This window comes from Tupaia chinensis, unplaced genomic scaffold (genome assembly GCF_000334495.1).
Source record: "Tupaia chinensis unplaced genomic scaffold, TupChi_1.0 Scaffold146907_1, whole genome shotgun sequence".
NCBI lineage: Eukaryota > Metazoa > Chordata > Mammalia > Scandentia > Tupaiidae > Tupaia > Tupaia belangeri.
The window spans coordinates 166,030-181,796 of NW_006206760.1; the positions used below are offsets into that span (position 1 = coordinate 166,030).

The 15,767-nt window shown below is 43.9% G+C and overlaps 1 protein-coding gene and 1 non-coding gene across 2 annotated transcripts in view; one reads left to right on the forward strand and one right to left on the reverse strand.

The window, feature by feature from the left end:
* Positions 1-15,767, reverse strand: part of LIMCH1 (LIM and calponin homology domains 1) — a 237,730-nt gene that overhangs the window by 106,215 nt on the left and 115,748 nt on the right. Inside the window, exons 4-5 of the mRNA XM_027768570.1 lie at positions 12,022-12,052; positions 8,799-8,909 (exon numbers count right to left, since the gene is read on the reverse strand). Of these exons, the coding sequence (XP_027624371.1) occupies positions 8,799-8,807 (9 nt within the window). The 5' untranslated portion in view covers positions 8,808-8,909; positions 12,022-12,052. The remainder of the gene's footprint in view (positions 1-8,798; positions 8,910-12,021; positions 12,053-15,767) is intronic.
* On the forward strand, positions 13,798-13,901 carry LOC114006308 (U6 spliceosomal RNA). The gene has a single exon (XR_003548044.1). It is a non-coding gene; the product is annotated as a U6 spliceosomal RNA (small nuclear RNA).

Below are 15,767 nucleotides of genomic sequence, written 5' to 3' on the forward strand. Positions count from 1 at the left end.
GTTTCTGCTTTCCTCTGTACAAAAAAAAAAAAAAAAAAAAAAAAAAAAAAAAAAAAATCAAAGCATTGCAGGCATTACTGCAACCGATTGCCAGCCTTCTGCAGATCAGCCTGGAGAGGAGGGTGGAGGCAACCAGTCCCGGGACCCACAGCAGGCCCAAGTCACCACCAAGTCACCGATTCAATCCTCACCCATCCCTGCAGCAAGTTCCCCAATCAGAAAATCAGCCCCAATAACTCACACTGCATCATGTCTTTTTTTTTTTTAAATGAAAAGGACTCAAGGCATGAAGCAGAAAGGATCTGAACATCTACATTCACAAGGGTACAAGGCGAGGTGGAAATCAACATGAGAAAGCACAACGTTAACCTTGACCTGTCTTTCCGAATCCATGGCTGCATGTCTGCCCGGAGCCAGCCCCAGTCCAGCTCACCACAGCCTTGCCCGGTTCTCTGGCAGAGGCCAGCCACCGCCGTGCCTGCTGTAGACTCAGTCCTGCAAGATCCTGGAGCTGCAGGCCATCCCCTGCGACCTCGGAGGGAAATTCCTGCTCTGAAAGGGAACTTTCTTTTTGAGGCAAGAAGTTAAAAAAAAAAAAAAAAAAAAAGGCAATGAAAAATATGCAAACTGCTTTTCCTGATGCCTCAGAAGAATCCGAGCATGGTCTCGCTCTCGGCCAGCTCGGCGCTGGGGAGCTGAAAGCACTTGTGCCTGACCCATATGTGGCGCGCGGTGGGAACAATGGCTGTCTTTGACAGCCTGTGATTAGGAATTCCTTCCAGCGCAGGCTGCACATACTAAAACACCGCGACCCCAGCGCAGCAAGGCCGGTCAGAGCCATCCGCGGCCGGGTTATAAAGCAGCCTTGTTCCTGCCCGTGTCTCGGCGTTCATTACAATGGTCCAGGCTGACGAAAACAAAAATAACTCCGCTCACTCAAAGATAAACCTCACTTTAATATCCCCCAGACGGTCGCTGGAAACCGGGACTGGGGATCACACGGGCAGAGCGACATGTTCTCATCGGCAAAGACCGGAATGTCACACGCCGGATGTCCCGGGATGCTCGTGAAGGTTCCTTTGGCATTTCCAATGGAAAGGAAAAAGAAGGAAATTTTCTGTGTAGTAGAGATTTTAGAAATTAGTTTAAATTAAGATGCCCACGAGGGTCCCAGCCTATGCAGGAAGTGACACTGTTGGCTGCGTCTGTCAATATGTCCTGATCCCGGGACGCGCTCCACAGAGGGAGGTGCGGTGGCTTGAAATTCACTAAACGCACAGGCTTTAAATCAAGCATGGGGGGTGGGCGAGAGGACCAGGGTAGGGCTTCAAGGAACAAGCAGTGGCCTCCACACAGAGGACCGAATTAATAATGCCCCCAAAGACTGGGTTGTGAATCGCCCAGGTGAGTAGAGTGTGACCCTCCAGAAGAAGGCAGAAATTCCAGTTATGGAAATGAGGGGAGTTTACTTGTAGGTCAAAAGTTAACCAGGACTTGAACAAAAGCCCGGCCTCACTAGTGGAAAAGGAAGAACTCAGGACTCACCGAAAAGGATAGACTGAGATGGGATGGGTTTCACGTTTAATATTGCTGGGAACGCAAGTCATTGTCTGACATCATGTACCTACTGAGATGTGATCAAATGGCTAAAAAAACGAGTGTCACTTTTTATTTATTTTTTCCTTTGGAGAGATTTTTGCTATAGGGCGTGTGCACTCCCTAGGAAGACAGAGAGAGACAGAGAGACAGAGAGCAAGAAATCACCCCCCAGGGCGGATGGCCACGCCGCAATCCCTTCTCTTCCATTATCCTCTCGGGATCTTGGGCACGCATGCACATGCACCTGGCGTGAGTTTAAGCCACTGGGTCCGGGACTCGAACCGTGGTCGACTACCTGGGAGTCCAGCGACATAGCCATTACGCTAACTGCTGGCCCCACGAGCAACACTTTTATTGAACACTTACTAAGGTGCTTTGAACATGGCGAGTGTTGCAACATTTACTATGTGCCATGAACATCACAAGTGTGGGACACTTTTATCCAACCCTTTCCTAGACGCCATGTGGCTACACACAATGCTTTTTAATACTCTGTGATTTAATCCTCGCAACCACTGATGTGGTTAGCATTATCCGTATTTTACAGAAGAAGAAAAAACAAATACAAATTAGAGAGGTTAAGTAACTTGAGGCCACACATTAAGTGGCAAAGCTGTAATTCCAATATAGAGTCTGTCTCCGGATTCCAAAGGATGAACCTAAAAGTATTTTATTATCTTTGGTGTCATCAGAGCTGCCACCCTGAGCACCTTCTCTGCCTCCGGCCAACGGACTGCCTCCTTGGACGGTGGATGATATTAACCTGGGTGACGGTCCTTGGCTAAATGTTGTCTAAGAGTTCTCAGAAGCCAGACTGACTAGATTTCAATCCCGACTCCATGCCTTGTCAGCTGTGGGACCTGAAGCAAATGACTTCACCTCCCACGACTTCAGTTTTCTCATTTATAAAATGGTGCTATAACATCTGTCTAGAGGCCAGCAGATGGTGTAGTGGTTAAGGCGCTGGACTCCCACATGGCCAACGGCAGTTCAAGTCCCAGACCCACTGGCTTGAAATTCAAAGCTGGTGCGTATACATGTGTGCCCAAACTCCCGACAGGAGAATGGAGGAGAAAGGATTGTGGCATGGCCATCCTCCCTGAGGGAGTGATTTCTTGCTTCCTCTCTCTCTCTGTCTCTCTAATGAGTGCACTATCTCTATAGCAAAAATCTCTCTCTTAAAAAAAAATAACATCAATGTCATGGGATTACTAGGAGCATTTGATGTGTTAGTATGTGGAAGGCATTCCAAACCTGCTTAATGCAGAGTAAGTACCCTCAATGTATCAGCTGTGGTTATTATTACTCCTGTTCATTCACTCAGCTATGTAAATATCAATACAGAAATATTACAACTTGGGAACCAGCAGTTAGCGTAATGGCTATGTCGCTGGACTCCTATGTAGTCGACCGCAGTTCACGTCCCGGACCCGGTGGCTTAAAACTCACGCCGGGCGCGTGTGCGTGCGTGTCCAAGATCCCGAGAGGAGAATGGAGGAGAAAAGATTGCGGCATGACCATCCCCCCTGGGGGGTGATTTCTCACTTTCTGTCTCTATGTCTCTCTCTGTCTGGCGAGCGCACACGCCCTATAGTGAAATCCTCTCCAAAAAAAAAAAAAAAGAAATATTACAACACTTACAGGTGTGGTTAAAGACACAGCTTTACACCTGGGCGAATACTCCTGTCTCTGTCTCTTTTTCCATCGATATCCCATATCTAGATGCCTTGGGCCCACATTCCCTGGGGGTGGGGAGTGGATAGACAGCGAGCAGAAACCCTCCCTGGTCATGTCTGGAAACGATACAACTACAAGCTGTTTGGCATAGCTTTGCAAAACTAGATTTCGAGAAGCTTCCATCAGAAAGGCTCCCCCAACAGCTCACATGCCTTTCCGATCCCACCCTACACACCGCAGGAGAAGAGAAAGAGAGAGAGATCAACATGCCTCTCAGAGCTTCGGCTGCTTTCTCACCCTAGTTAGGAGAAAGACAAACAGAAAGGGCTCTTAGCTCATGGCTGTGTAGACGGCCAAGAATGAGACCTCGGCTCCAGTGAGAGCGCTGGACGCCAAATGGCACGGCCCGTCTGAAAGTGAAAAGCAGGCCACCCATGGCTGTCCCTGGCCGTGCTGGTCCCCCAGGAACCCGGGTGAAGTGAGAGCCTGGGTCTTTGGCCAGGAATAAAAAAGCAGACACCAGGTGGACAGGCAATTTTATGGGCTTCTACCAAATCACTACACTTTTAGTTTTTTCTTAAAATAATTATTCATTTAATTTTATGTATTAATTCAGTCATTTTCATATGACCAGAGAAAGACGGGCACACAGAGAGAAGGAAAGTGAGAAAGCAAGCCACCAGGTCTGAGACTCGAATCCTGAGCGGCCATGTGGGAGAGTCCAGAGCCCTAACCACCACACCACCTGCTGACCCCAACCACCACGCTTTGTTTTCAATTGGTCACTTTACGTTCAGCTTTGGGTGGATAAAGCCAACGCTAGCGTGGTCTAACGTCTCCTTCCTTGGGATCTAATCATGTGGTCTGTGTGTCTACCGAGGAGCCAGGAGCTCTCTGTTGAAGGCAGACAGCACTCCAGGGAAGGGAGTTAAGACTCAATTCAGTCTTTTGCGCTGATTGCTAGCTGTTCCCATAAAAGTGTGTTCATGAAAGAGGAGACAATGACCAGCACCAATGACATTTTTGGATTATTTCGCTCACCTGCCCACTTCCCATCCCTCCTCGTCAGAGAACACGAGAACCAGCTCGGATTGGTGGGTGATGTCGGATATCTGAGAAACGCCAGCTACCTCTGTGTCACCCCTCGAAATTTCACCCCACTCTGTTCCAGAGAGTTTTAGGGTTCTACCTGTCCAGCATGCTCATCCACTCTCCCCGCACTACCATGATTTTTTTTTTTTTTGAGAGGTTTTTGCTATAGGGCACGCGCGCTCACCAGACAAAGAGAGACAGAGAGATAGAAAGCGAAAAATCACCCCCCCCCCCAGGGCGGATGGCCACACCGCAATCCCTTCTCCTCCATTCTCCTCTCAGGATCTTGAGCACACATGCACACGCACCCAGCGTGAGTTTAAGCCACCGGGTCCGGGACATGAACCATGGTCGACTCCATGGGAGCCCAGCGACATAGCCATTACACTAACTGCTGGTCCCATGATTTTTTTTTTTTTTCTGGAAGTTATTCAGTCCAAAAACATTTACTGTTCCAGTCCAGGAGACATAATGTTTTATAAAAACCCACAAATACGTTGTCCTTAGAGGCCTTTTGTTCTGGTAGAGAAGACAAAGGAGAAACAGAAAAACGTACGGATGCGTACAAGCTGGGGAAGTATCGTGGGAAGAGTGAGGCAGCTGAGGGGACAGGAGCTGGCGGTAGCTGCTCGTAGGCAGAGGTCCAGCATCCGCCCATCTGCTCTCTCTTCTCTATTCCTGTCCTCTAGCAACACCTCTTGGCCCCTGCAACAGGAGTGGGCTGGGCCAATCACAGTATACTGTACTTCTTGCCCTGGTCACGGGGACTTGTTCAGAAATAAGGCCTACTCTGGGCCAGGGTATAGCTCTGGGAACCATAAGGCTGGGGCAAGGGTAAACATTGCCTTTCCTCTCTGGACAAGAAGCTAGAAGCAGGTGATCTGGGGGATGACCGCGGCCATGTTCCCTGTTACAAGGGAACCTCCCGGAAATGATAATGAATTCAAGGAGAGAGAAGACAAGATGACAGAGGGATAGAGAGAGGGAAAACCTAGACTGTTCATGTTCTAGTTCCAAGTCCCTGAAATATGTAGGGCCACCCTGGTCCCTAGGGTTCCCCCTTTCATCTCAGTATTCTTGTAGTAAATCTCTCTTGGTCTTCTCCATTGAGAATCCTGCCTAACACAGCCAGGGTCAGTGAGAAACCAGTGTTACTCTACTCTCAGAGATTCATCTTGTATACAACAACAGCAACAATCCATAAATACCTACTGTGTATAGCAACAGCCACTAATTACGAACACCCTGCTATGTGTACAGCAATAGTTATGATCCATGGACACCTAATACATGCACAGAACAGCCATGATTTTTTTTTTAAAGTTTTATTTATTTTAATTTGACCACAGAGAGAAAGAGAGAGAAAGTAAGCCACCAGGTCCGGGACTTGAACCACGGTTGGCCATGTGGGAGTGTCCAGCACCCTTAACCACCACGCCACCTGCTGGATTTCCAGAACAGCCATGATCTAAGAATACCTACTTACGTGCCAGACTCCACGTAAAGGACTCTACTATACAGAGCTTGACGAGTCGCACCATACTTAGTCATTTTTAAGCATATTTCTCTCACTAGAACAATGCAGACCAAAAAAATCTCTAGCGAATTTCCTTCATAAAAGAAAAACATTTAAGTTCACATTTATTTCAGCCTACCTACATGGAGGAGAGATTCCTGCTATACCTCCATTTCTGTCCTCCACGTCCTCTCCCTCTTCAGTCAAAATGCCCCAATGTTTAGTTGAAAGTCAGTCTACTTTTCCCAAGACTTTCTTTTTTCCCTTGCAACCAGGTATAGATACATGACCAAGTTCAAGTCAATACAGTGTAAACAGGGGTGCAGTGGATAACTTTCTAGACGTATGCTTAAAGAGAGGGCATAAACCCTTCTTCCCCTAATTCCTGTTTTCTCCTGGCTCGAATGTGGACATGATGGCTGACGCTTGAGCGGCCATCTTGGACCGGCCGGTGAGAAGCCATGGGCTGAGGATGGTGGCACTTATGGAAAAATTGTACACTGAATGACTCTCAAGGAGGTTTAATGAGTTCATTTACTTGCCAATTAGAGACACTAGGAAGAGTGAGGCCTCCGTGACGTGTGCTCTAACATGAACCTTATCCACATCCCTCATAAACAGGGATAAGAAGAGGACAGACAGTGAAATAAGGCGTCACAGCTATCCACAGCAGGTCATTTCAAGGCTGTCAGAGTCACCGTCTCTGCAGAAAGTGAGCTAGGATAGCCGAAGAAACCAACAGCTGCCCAGGTCATAGAGGAGCTGGCGCAGGGTTAAGAAATGTCAATAACGATGAGACCAGCAGATGGCGTAATGGCTATGTCACTGGACTCCCATGTAATTGACCATGGTTCGAGTCCTGGACCTGGTGGCTTAAACTCACTCCAGGAGCATGTGCATGCATGCCCAAGATCCCGAGAGGAGAATGGAGAAGGGATGACAGCATGGCCATCCCCACCACCAGGGGGTGATTTCTGGCTTTCTGTCTCTCTCTGTCCCTCTGGTGAGTGCACATGCACTATAGCAAAAATCTCTCCAAAAATAAATAAATAAATAAATAAATAAATAAATAAATAAATAAATGACTCAGCTAGTGTTTCTGAAGCCCATATTTAATTGAAAAACAATACTCATTCGACTCTCCACATCCAGACTGGAACTTACCTTTGTAGTTTCCCTAAGAATAGATGAAAACTTCAAGGACAAAGAGGAGCTAAGATTGAGACACAATGCATGATCCTTCATAGCATGGATGTGTTCATTTTTTATTTTTATTTATTTATTTTTTTTTTTAAATTTTTTTTTTTGAGAGATTTTCACTGTAGGGCGCGTGCGCTCGCCAGACAGACAGAGAGAGACATAGAGACAGAAAGCGAGAAATCACCCCCCAGGGAGGATGGTCACGCCACAATCCCTTCTCCTCCATTCTCCTCTCGGGATCTTGGGCACGCACGCACACGAGCCCGGCGTGAGTTTTAAGCCACCGGGTCCGGGACATGAACCGCGGTCGACTACGTGGGAGTCCAGCGACATAGCCATTACGCTAACTGCTGGTTCCCGGATGTGTTCATTTTTTTAAAAAAGGAATTTAGCTTCAAGGACTCCATGTCTATGCATTGAAACCAACAGGAAAATTTTATCCATTTATAAATACCTGAGCCAGAACGGTTCTGGCCAAATGTGAACTCTTAGAACTATTCACTTTAAGTTAAGGCCGGGAGAAGAAATGATTAGAAAGTTGGACCAAGTTCTTGGTATGAAGGAAAAATGGAAAAGGACGGAATGTCTCTCACTGAGGTCTTATTAGTTCGTTTATTTTGCATGTTAGAGAAATTAGGAGGAGCAAGGCCGCAATGATTTGTGCTCTACTATGGATCTTATCCAAAATAAATGGATTCCGATTAAAAACGAGCCTCACCAGTTCACTAGGGCTGGCTGGGTAATACTATACACTAACCTTTGTATGAGCTCTGTATATTGCTGAACTTAAACATGCACAAAACTATTTCCTTGACATATCCCTACCTTACGTCAGTCTTTCCCATTACAAAAAAACCCCAAAGGGACCAGCAGTTGGCCTAATGGCTATGTCGCTGGACTCCCATGTAGCCGACCACAGTTCAAGTCCTGGACCTGGTGGCTTAAACTCACACTGGGCGTGTGTGCGTGTGTACCCAAGATCCCGAGAGGAGAATGGAGGAGAAGGGATTGTGGTGTGGCCATCCTCCCTGGGGGGTGATTTCTCACTTTCTATCTCTCTGTCCTTCTGGCAAGTGCACACACCCTATAGCAAAAACCTCCCCCAAAATAAAATAAAATAAAATAACCCCCAAAAAACCTAACATATCATGCTTTAATGATGTACACAATGTCTTCCAAATTTCCAGGGCATTCAAATACAATGGCCGTAAAGTACACAGATAGGAAGAGAATGCTTCTAATGGATCTGAGCTAGCCCAAGATGGGTGTCCAGGCAAGAACTTGGCGGGTGCTCCTTCACCCACACCACGGCTTGGAAGAGTGAGCGCAGTGACCTTTAGGATGAAAGTGCAAAGCAAGTCTTTCTTTTCACATAGTGCTGCATTGTTCAGCCCACGCATTATTCCCCCAAGAACAGGAGCGTGGAGCTCCTTGGCATACACAGCCGCTCCCTGACAGACTGAATTTGCTCTTCTGGAATTAAAGTTGGATCAAGCTCAGATCTCCCATTCTCCGAAGGGCACACAAGTTCAGGGAGGTATGAGAGGCACCAGGCAAAGACATCTCTGGTAACACGAGCAGACACTTCCTTGCGGGCATGACATCTTTGACCTGTTCCATTCCGCTAGGTGGAACGACAGTGCTCTTAATGAGAAGCGAGTTGCTTTCCCATCTCGTCTACACCTCATGGCATAAAGGAGAAAAGCCAGGTTACCTTTCTCATCTGAGCCAACAATCCTTCAAACTCCTTCAGTTTCAGCGTAGTTCCACTGTAGGATGTACAGCTGTTCGCTGCTTTTCCCAGCCAGTAAATGGTAACTAACACCTGCGGAGTAAAATAATGCACACAAGTATGTTCATTCTACTCACTGAGGCGTATGCCTGAAGTCAGACTTGGGTTCCTGTCTAGGTATATATCAGCTGCGCTTGCTATTGGAAATATTTAGACTCATTAAGTTCATTAGCAAGTCAATTAAATGGGGAGGGGAAGGCATAGAAAGCAACCATGGATACCAGAGACAATGTGGGAGGAGGGTGGGACATGGCAGAGGGTGAGGGATAGGGAATCAAAGATGGCAAAAAAAAAAAAAAACCCAACAAAATACACAGGAAACAAATGGAAAATTATTTGTAGGAATGGAAAATTATTTGCTGATAACACGTACGTTGATGTGCTTGATTGAGCCAATATACAGTGTATTTTGGATGGGAAATTCATTTGTATGCTGTAATGATGTATAGTGAATTAATGTAATAAATAAATAAATTTAAAGAAAAAAAAAGAATGCACATGAGCAAGAGGATTTTCCCTGAAGAAGGACATTTACACCAAGAATAAATAAGACGCCACTCACAGGCAAGCAGGAAGGAGGGGTTGTGCAACACTGATTTACAAAAACCCCCATCCATGAGGTATCCATTAAACAGAAAGTCATTTCAATAAGATCCCGATGCTGTCTCCGTCAACACCAACACGATTCGGTAGTTAAAAATAAGACTCCAGTGTGAGGGAAAATTAAGTTGGAGAAAGTGATCGCTAAGACAGCAAGAGGGGAAAAAAGTCAATCTTCCAAAATTTCAGAATCAAGTGGCAGGTTCAGCCTAGGGGGTTCAATCTAGAAGCTCATGGTTGACCATGGGCCCCAAAATTCTGGCTGGCCTAAAACCACCAGGTACTCAAGCTCTTAATGAGCTAGAAGGCTGAGGAATGGGACCGTGGCATGACAAGACCCCATCAAAGTCTCATACACTCTCTCTTTGCTCATGTGCTCACTCCAATATATATATATTGAATTAAAAGAAGAATTAGGCAGCAAAAATGTTCAGAAACTCTTCGTATGCTTCACCCTGACGTGCAATGAAAGAGACTGTTGATTTCTTTCGAGAGAGGTGCTTTCGAAGGCCCGTAATCTCTACTTGCAGACACAGAGGTTCTGCCAGAGCTATGGCAAAAATCTCAGAGCAGTGCTAAAGGTCAATGAGTGATTCCCAGCCCAGGAACCAGACAATATATAATTAAAGTCAGAAGAAAGCAATGGAAGTGAAGAATACCATCTGCACACAACGAAGCTTTGGGGAGGTCGCTGCAGTCCCGTTAATCCAGGAAGGGAAATCTTTAGCTTTGATAAGGTTGCTACCAATGAAACAAACTTGGATGTTTTAGAAGGTGAATGCTCAGTGACCTCAAGCTACAGGGTTAGGTTACGTTTGTTCGGTCTTTTCAAAGCAACTGTTCACAAACGCACATGCTCTATGAACTTTGCCATAAAATCCAGCCAGAGTCCACAGAGGATGAACTCCTTAAAGGGAATTCTAGGGACCCGAAGCCTCTCTAAAGCTAAGACGACTGCTTGATTTTCACATTTTGCCATATTGCTTCAGCCAGCCTGGGAAGTAATACTTAAGGCACCTCTTTCCAGAAAATATAGACAAATACTTCCAGCTGGCAACAGGCCCAAAATAGGGTTCTATGCATCACTGCTAGGATTTGATTCAGTATCCCACCTCTGTGGGAACGTTTTACTTCATGAATCCTTCAAAACTTCCTGAAGGTCTTTTTTTTTTTTAACTGATTGCTTAGAAATAAATTTTCAGAGAACAGACAATTCCAGATGGCAGGACCTTAACTGAGATCATAAAATAATGTGTGCTAAAAGTATGAGCTATCACGAAAGGCATCATAGGAGGGTGGATGATAGATGTGTCGTGTTTTTATGAGTTTTCTGATTTATTTACATGTGTATTATTTTAAAAAAAATGGTACGCACATCTAGTTTTCTAGAAGAAGAAAAAGAAGAGAAGGATGGCAATCAAATAGAGACTGGAAAATGAACAAGAGCCAAATTTTAAATTTTAGGTGGGTGTAGAAGGTCACTTCTTACATCCTTCAATTTAATTTAAAATAAGAGCATTTTAACATAATTGCCTTTTGAAATAAGATCTACTTACATAAAGTTGATTTGGGGAAGTACTCACAAAAACTCAAAAGATTAGGGGCCAGAGCAAAATGAGAAAAAGTGATTGACTGTTTCAAAAAAATAATTAGAATAATAATAATAATGATTAAGAAAAACATTGAAAAGATATTGAATGATGAAGTGGGGAGATTAATGTCTCTGTATTGACTGACATGCATGGCATTCCCTTTTGAAAAAGCAATATAATACACTGTAAAGTTATATGCAATCCAATGTAATATAAATAAGATTATGATGATAATAATAAAAAAGAAAAGATTAGGGGCCAGCAGATGGCGTGGTGGTTAGGCACTGCACCCCATGAGGCTGACTCCACAGTTTGAAACCAGGACCTAGTGGCCTGAAAAATACCAGGCTCATGTACATTGCCTGAAATCTCGAGAGAAGATGAAGGAGAAGGAATTGTAGCGTGGCTATTTCCCCTGGGAGTGAACTCCTATTTTCTCTCTGTTTCTGTCTGTCTCTGGCAAATGAACACATCCTATAGCAAAAGTTAAAAAAAAAAAATCTGAAAAACAAAATCAAAACTCAAAAGATTAATAGAACAAAATAAAAATATGGGAAATACAGTCATAACAGTCAATTATAATATGCTGATCTTTCCCGAAAAAGAAGTACCCAACTGCTTAATTCAGTAATTTCATCTGTGACCACAAATGAAAAGGGACTAAGGTCAGCTTCGAGACTGATCGTTTGTATTTAAGGAACTGCATCGCAAACAGAGCACAAGCATTCATTGGTCTATTTCCGGATTGAGCATTTATCTAATTAAAGAGACTCTCCCCAAATCTACTGTTTTTATTTCTCTCACACTTATTTATTATTCTAGCAGAGACACATCTACTTGTTTTCTAAGAACTCTTTCCAGTCAAAGGCCTGAGAGGCATTGAACTTGGCTACATTTGCACTGGAACCATCAGAATCTGAAGAATACTTGGAAAGTAAAGTAAAAACACTTACATTTCTCAGTTTCCGACTGTAATCAAGGCTCCTAATGAAGGAAAGAGAAGAATATCATCAGAATAGCAGTTTCTTCATTGTGATCTTTCCTTAAACATCTCGAAGCTGTATGTGGAGCTAACTGATATAATGAAACCAGAAGCATACACTGGCTTTTTCTTTTAAAGCGTCCGATTAGTGATTTCAGGCACTGAATACAATCGTTTAAAAAATACTATGTCAAAGGACAAAGTGGGATTGGCGTTTCACTGTACACCATGAAAAGACGAATGCTTTGTAACATCTGGAAAATAAAAAAATTCACTTAAAATTGGGATTCCTGGGTTGGCATAATGGCTATGTCGCTGGACTCCTACATAGTCTACCGTGGTTTGAGTCCCAGACCTGGTGGCTTGGACACACACCGGGCGTGTGTGTGTGCGTGCCCAAGATCTTGAGAGAATGGAGGAGAAGGGATTGTGGCATGACCATCCCCTCTGGGGGGGTGATTTCTCGCTTTCTGTCTCTCTGTCTTTCTGGCAAGCGCATGCACCCTATAGCAAAAACCTCTCAAAAACAAATGAACGCACACAAAAAAACCCCTGGGATTCCTTTTATTCTCCAAGTTTAACTGTTGAAGATGCTGCCTTGATTATAAATCACTGACAAACTGCACTTCCAAAATCATCTTCGTTTATGTAATTACTTTTAAAAAATGTCTAAAACCTTATTTAATTAAGTAGACTTGAAAATATGTGCATACGCAGCGATATTATCCAAATATTTGTTCTTTTCTGCTCTGGACATAAATTAGCATTGAGAATTAGCCATCAGCTGAAAAATATGCAAGTTATGTTCAAATATATTTCCTTGCATTCTCAATTACCCATAAATGTTTACATCAAACTTTTAACAAACAAGAAACTACCTAATGGTACCTTCTCAATAGTCATATGCTGAGATATAAAAGTTCCTCCAAGATTATTTCAAACTTTCTTTAACAGGTCAGCAAATATTAAGGGAAAACACACTGCATTTCTCAACACACTGGGTACATAAGTGTGCAAGTCCAAAATCCCAAGGGGAGAGTGGAGGAGAAGGGATGGCAGAGGGCCATCCTTCTTAGGCGACAGTTTTTTTTCTTTTCCTCTCTTTCTCTGTCTCTGCTCTCTCTGGGGAACACAGGCACCCCATAGCAAAAACTAAAGCAAGGGACTAGCAGTTAGCATAATGGCTATGTCGCTGGACTCCCATGTAGTTGACTGCGGTTCGAATCTCAGACTCAGTGGCTTAAAACTCACACCGGGCGCATGTGCATGCGTGCCCAAGATCCCGAGAAGAGAATGGAGGGGAAGGGATTGCAGTGTGGCCATCCCCCCTGGGGGGGGTGATTTCTCGCTTTCTGTCTCTCTGTTTCTCTCTGTCTTCTTTGCAAGTGCTCACGCCCTATAGCAAAAACCTCTCAAAAAAAAAAAAATCAAAAAACAAACAACCAAAATAAAACAAAACAAAAAACAAAAAAACACCCCCAAAAAACTAAAACAAAACAAATACCTCGTTTCTCTTTCCACAGTAACTTCAGTGAGGGGAGGTGTAACGCTATAAACCAGAGAGGAATTCTTTCAAGTATTTAGACCCTGATTACTTCATCACGGTGTATTCTGACCTATATCATAATTCATATTAATCAAATAGAGGGCAACTTTAAGTCAACTGAGATTTGAAGAAATATTGGGTTGTTGGAAAAATCAAGACATATTTTTCTACGTAGAATTTCTGTCAAGAGAGACCAGCCTTGTGCTCGCTTCGGCAGCACATAAGCTAAAATTGGAACAATACAGAGAAGATTAGCACGGCCCCTGTGCAAGGATGACACGCAAAGAGAGACCAGCCGATGGCCTAATGGCTATGTTGCTGGACTCCCATGTAGTCAACTGCGGTTTGAGTCCTGGACCCGGTGGCTTAAACTCACACAGGGCGTTGTGTGCGTGCGTGCCCCCAAGATCCCGAAAGGAGAATGGAGGAGAAGGGATTACAGCGTGGCCATCCCCCCTAGGGGATGATTTCTCTCTTTCTGTCTCTCTCTGTCTTTCTGGCGAGCTCACGCGCCCTATAGCAAAAACCTCTTAAAAAAAAAAAAGAATTTCTATCAAGATAGATCTACCAACTAGGACTTAGAAAACAGCTCTGGTCCAATTTGGATTGATTTAACAAATGATTTTATGTTTCCTTTTTAAATAAAATAGAATGATATATCCTCTGTTTAGATATCTGCTAGGATTATTATTTTTTTAATTTAACAAGAAACCAGATTTTTAAAAAATCCCAAATCTATAAAAGATCTGAATTTTTTTAATGCAAAACAAGAATAGAGAGCATGAAACTTATTTTTTTTTCATTCATAATAAAGGCTCATTGACTAAAACTGTGACCCCATGCTAGAAATCACGCTTGGCACCTAGCAGGAGCTCACAATCTATTTGCTGACTGACTCCCACGGAACAACCAAGTATGTGAAAAGTCTTCAAGTTGTTCCAGAGACACCCTCAGGGCAATCCAGAGACCTTCCCTAGCTTCACCAATTGCTTTGATAACCTGGAATGACAATTCCTGGGTGACCTTGTGGATTCTGCTTTCCTTGCCCATCCAGTTGGTCTGGCGTCCATTACTGGTGGAGCTCACATGTAAGAATCACTTGAAAGTTTTTTTTTTCTTGTTTCTTCCTCTTGGGAATCTACTCAAATTACTTCTCAAAAACAGGTAAGAAAATGTACGTCCAGTGAAAGCTAAACTGAGGAGTATTTTTAAAAGGACAATTTCAGGACAGCATCCAAGTTTCCTCTGTGGGGTCTCCTCCTGTACCGTCCTGCTTACGTGATGAATTGGTGTCTACGGAGCGCTCAACGTTTCTGTTGATGTCCTGCTCAACTCTCAGAGGGGAACAGAGAAATACAGCAGCAGTCCTACTTTAATCTCGCTTAGCTATAAAATCTACACATGTTAAAAATGTCCTCTGCACCAACTTACAAAAAAAGTTGTGAAGCATATTCTATGCTCAACTTATTCTATGCTCAACAGCTTTCGAAGTACTGTAAAGAAGTACATGCCATAATTTTATTTTATTTTTAAGAATTATTTTATTCAACTTTATTTATTTTAATTTGGCCAGAGAAGGACAGAGTGAGGGAGTGAGAGAGAGAAAGTGAGAAAGCAAGCTGCCTGGTTCGGGACTCGAACCACAGTTAGTCATGTGGGAATCCAGCACCCTTAGCCACCCGCCACCTGCTGGCCCCCCATGCCGTAATTTTAGTATAAAGTTCTTTATGTTTTTCTAAGTATTCACCCAGTGAAATAATTTTCCTCCATGATGATGACAAGTTCAACACCCTACAATGTTGTGCACATCCCTCCCACTGTGCTTCTCCTTACACATGGCCCTACAACCACATCTGTACTTTTATTGTATTGTATTGTATTGTATTGTATTGTATTGTATTGTATTGTATTGTATTTCTTGGCCATAGGGCACATGCATGTGCCAGAGAGAGACATTGAAAAAAAAAAGTGAGAGGAAAAGTGAAAAGTCACTCCCCAGAGGAGATGTCCACATCCTAATCCCTTCTCCTCCATTCTCCCCTTGGGATTTTGGGCATGCTTGCTCACACGCCCAGCATGATTTTCAAGCTGCCAGATCCAGGACTTGAACAGTGGTTGGCCATGTGGGAATCCAGTGCCTTAACCACCATACCACTTGCTGGCCCAACCAC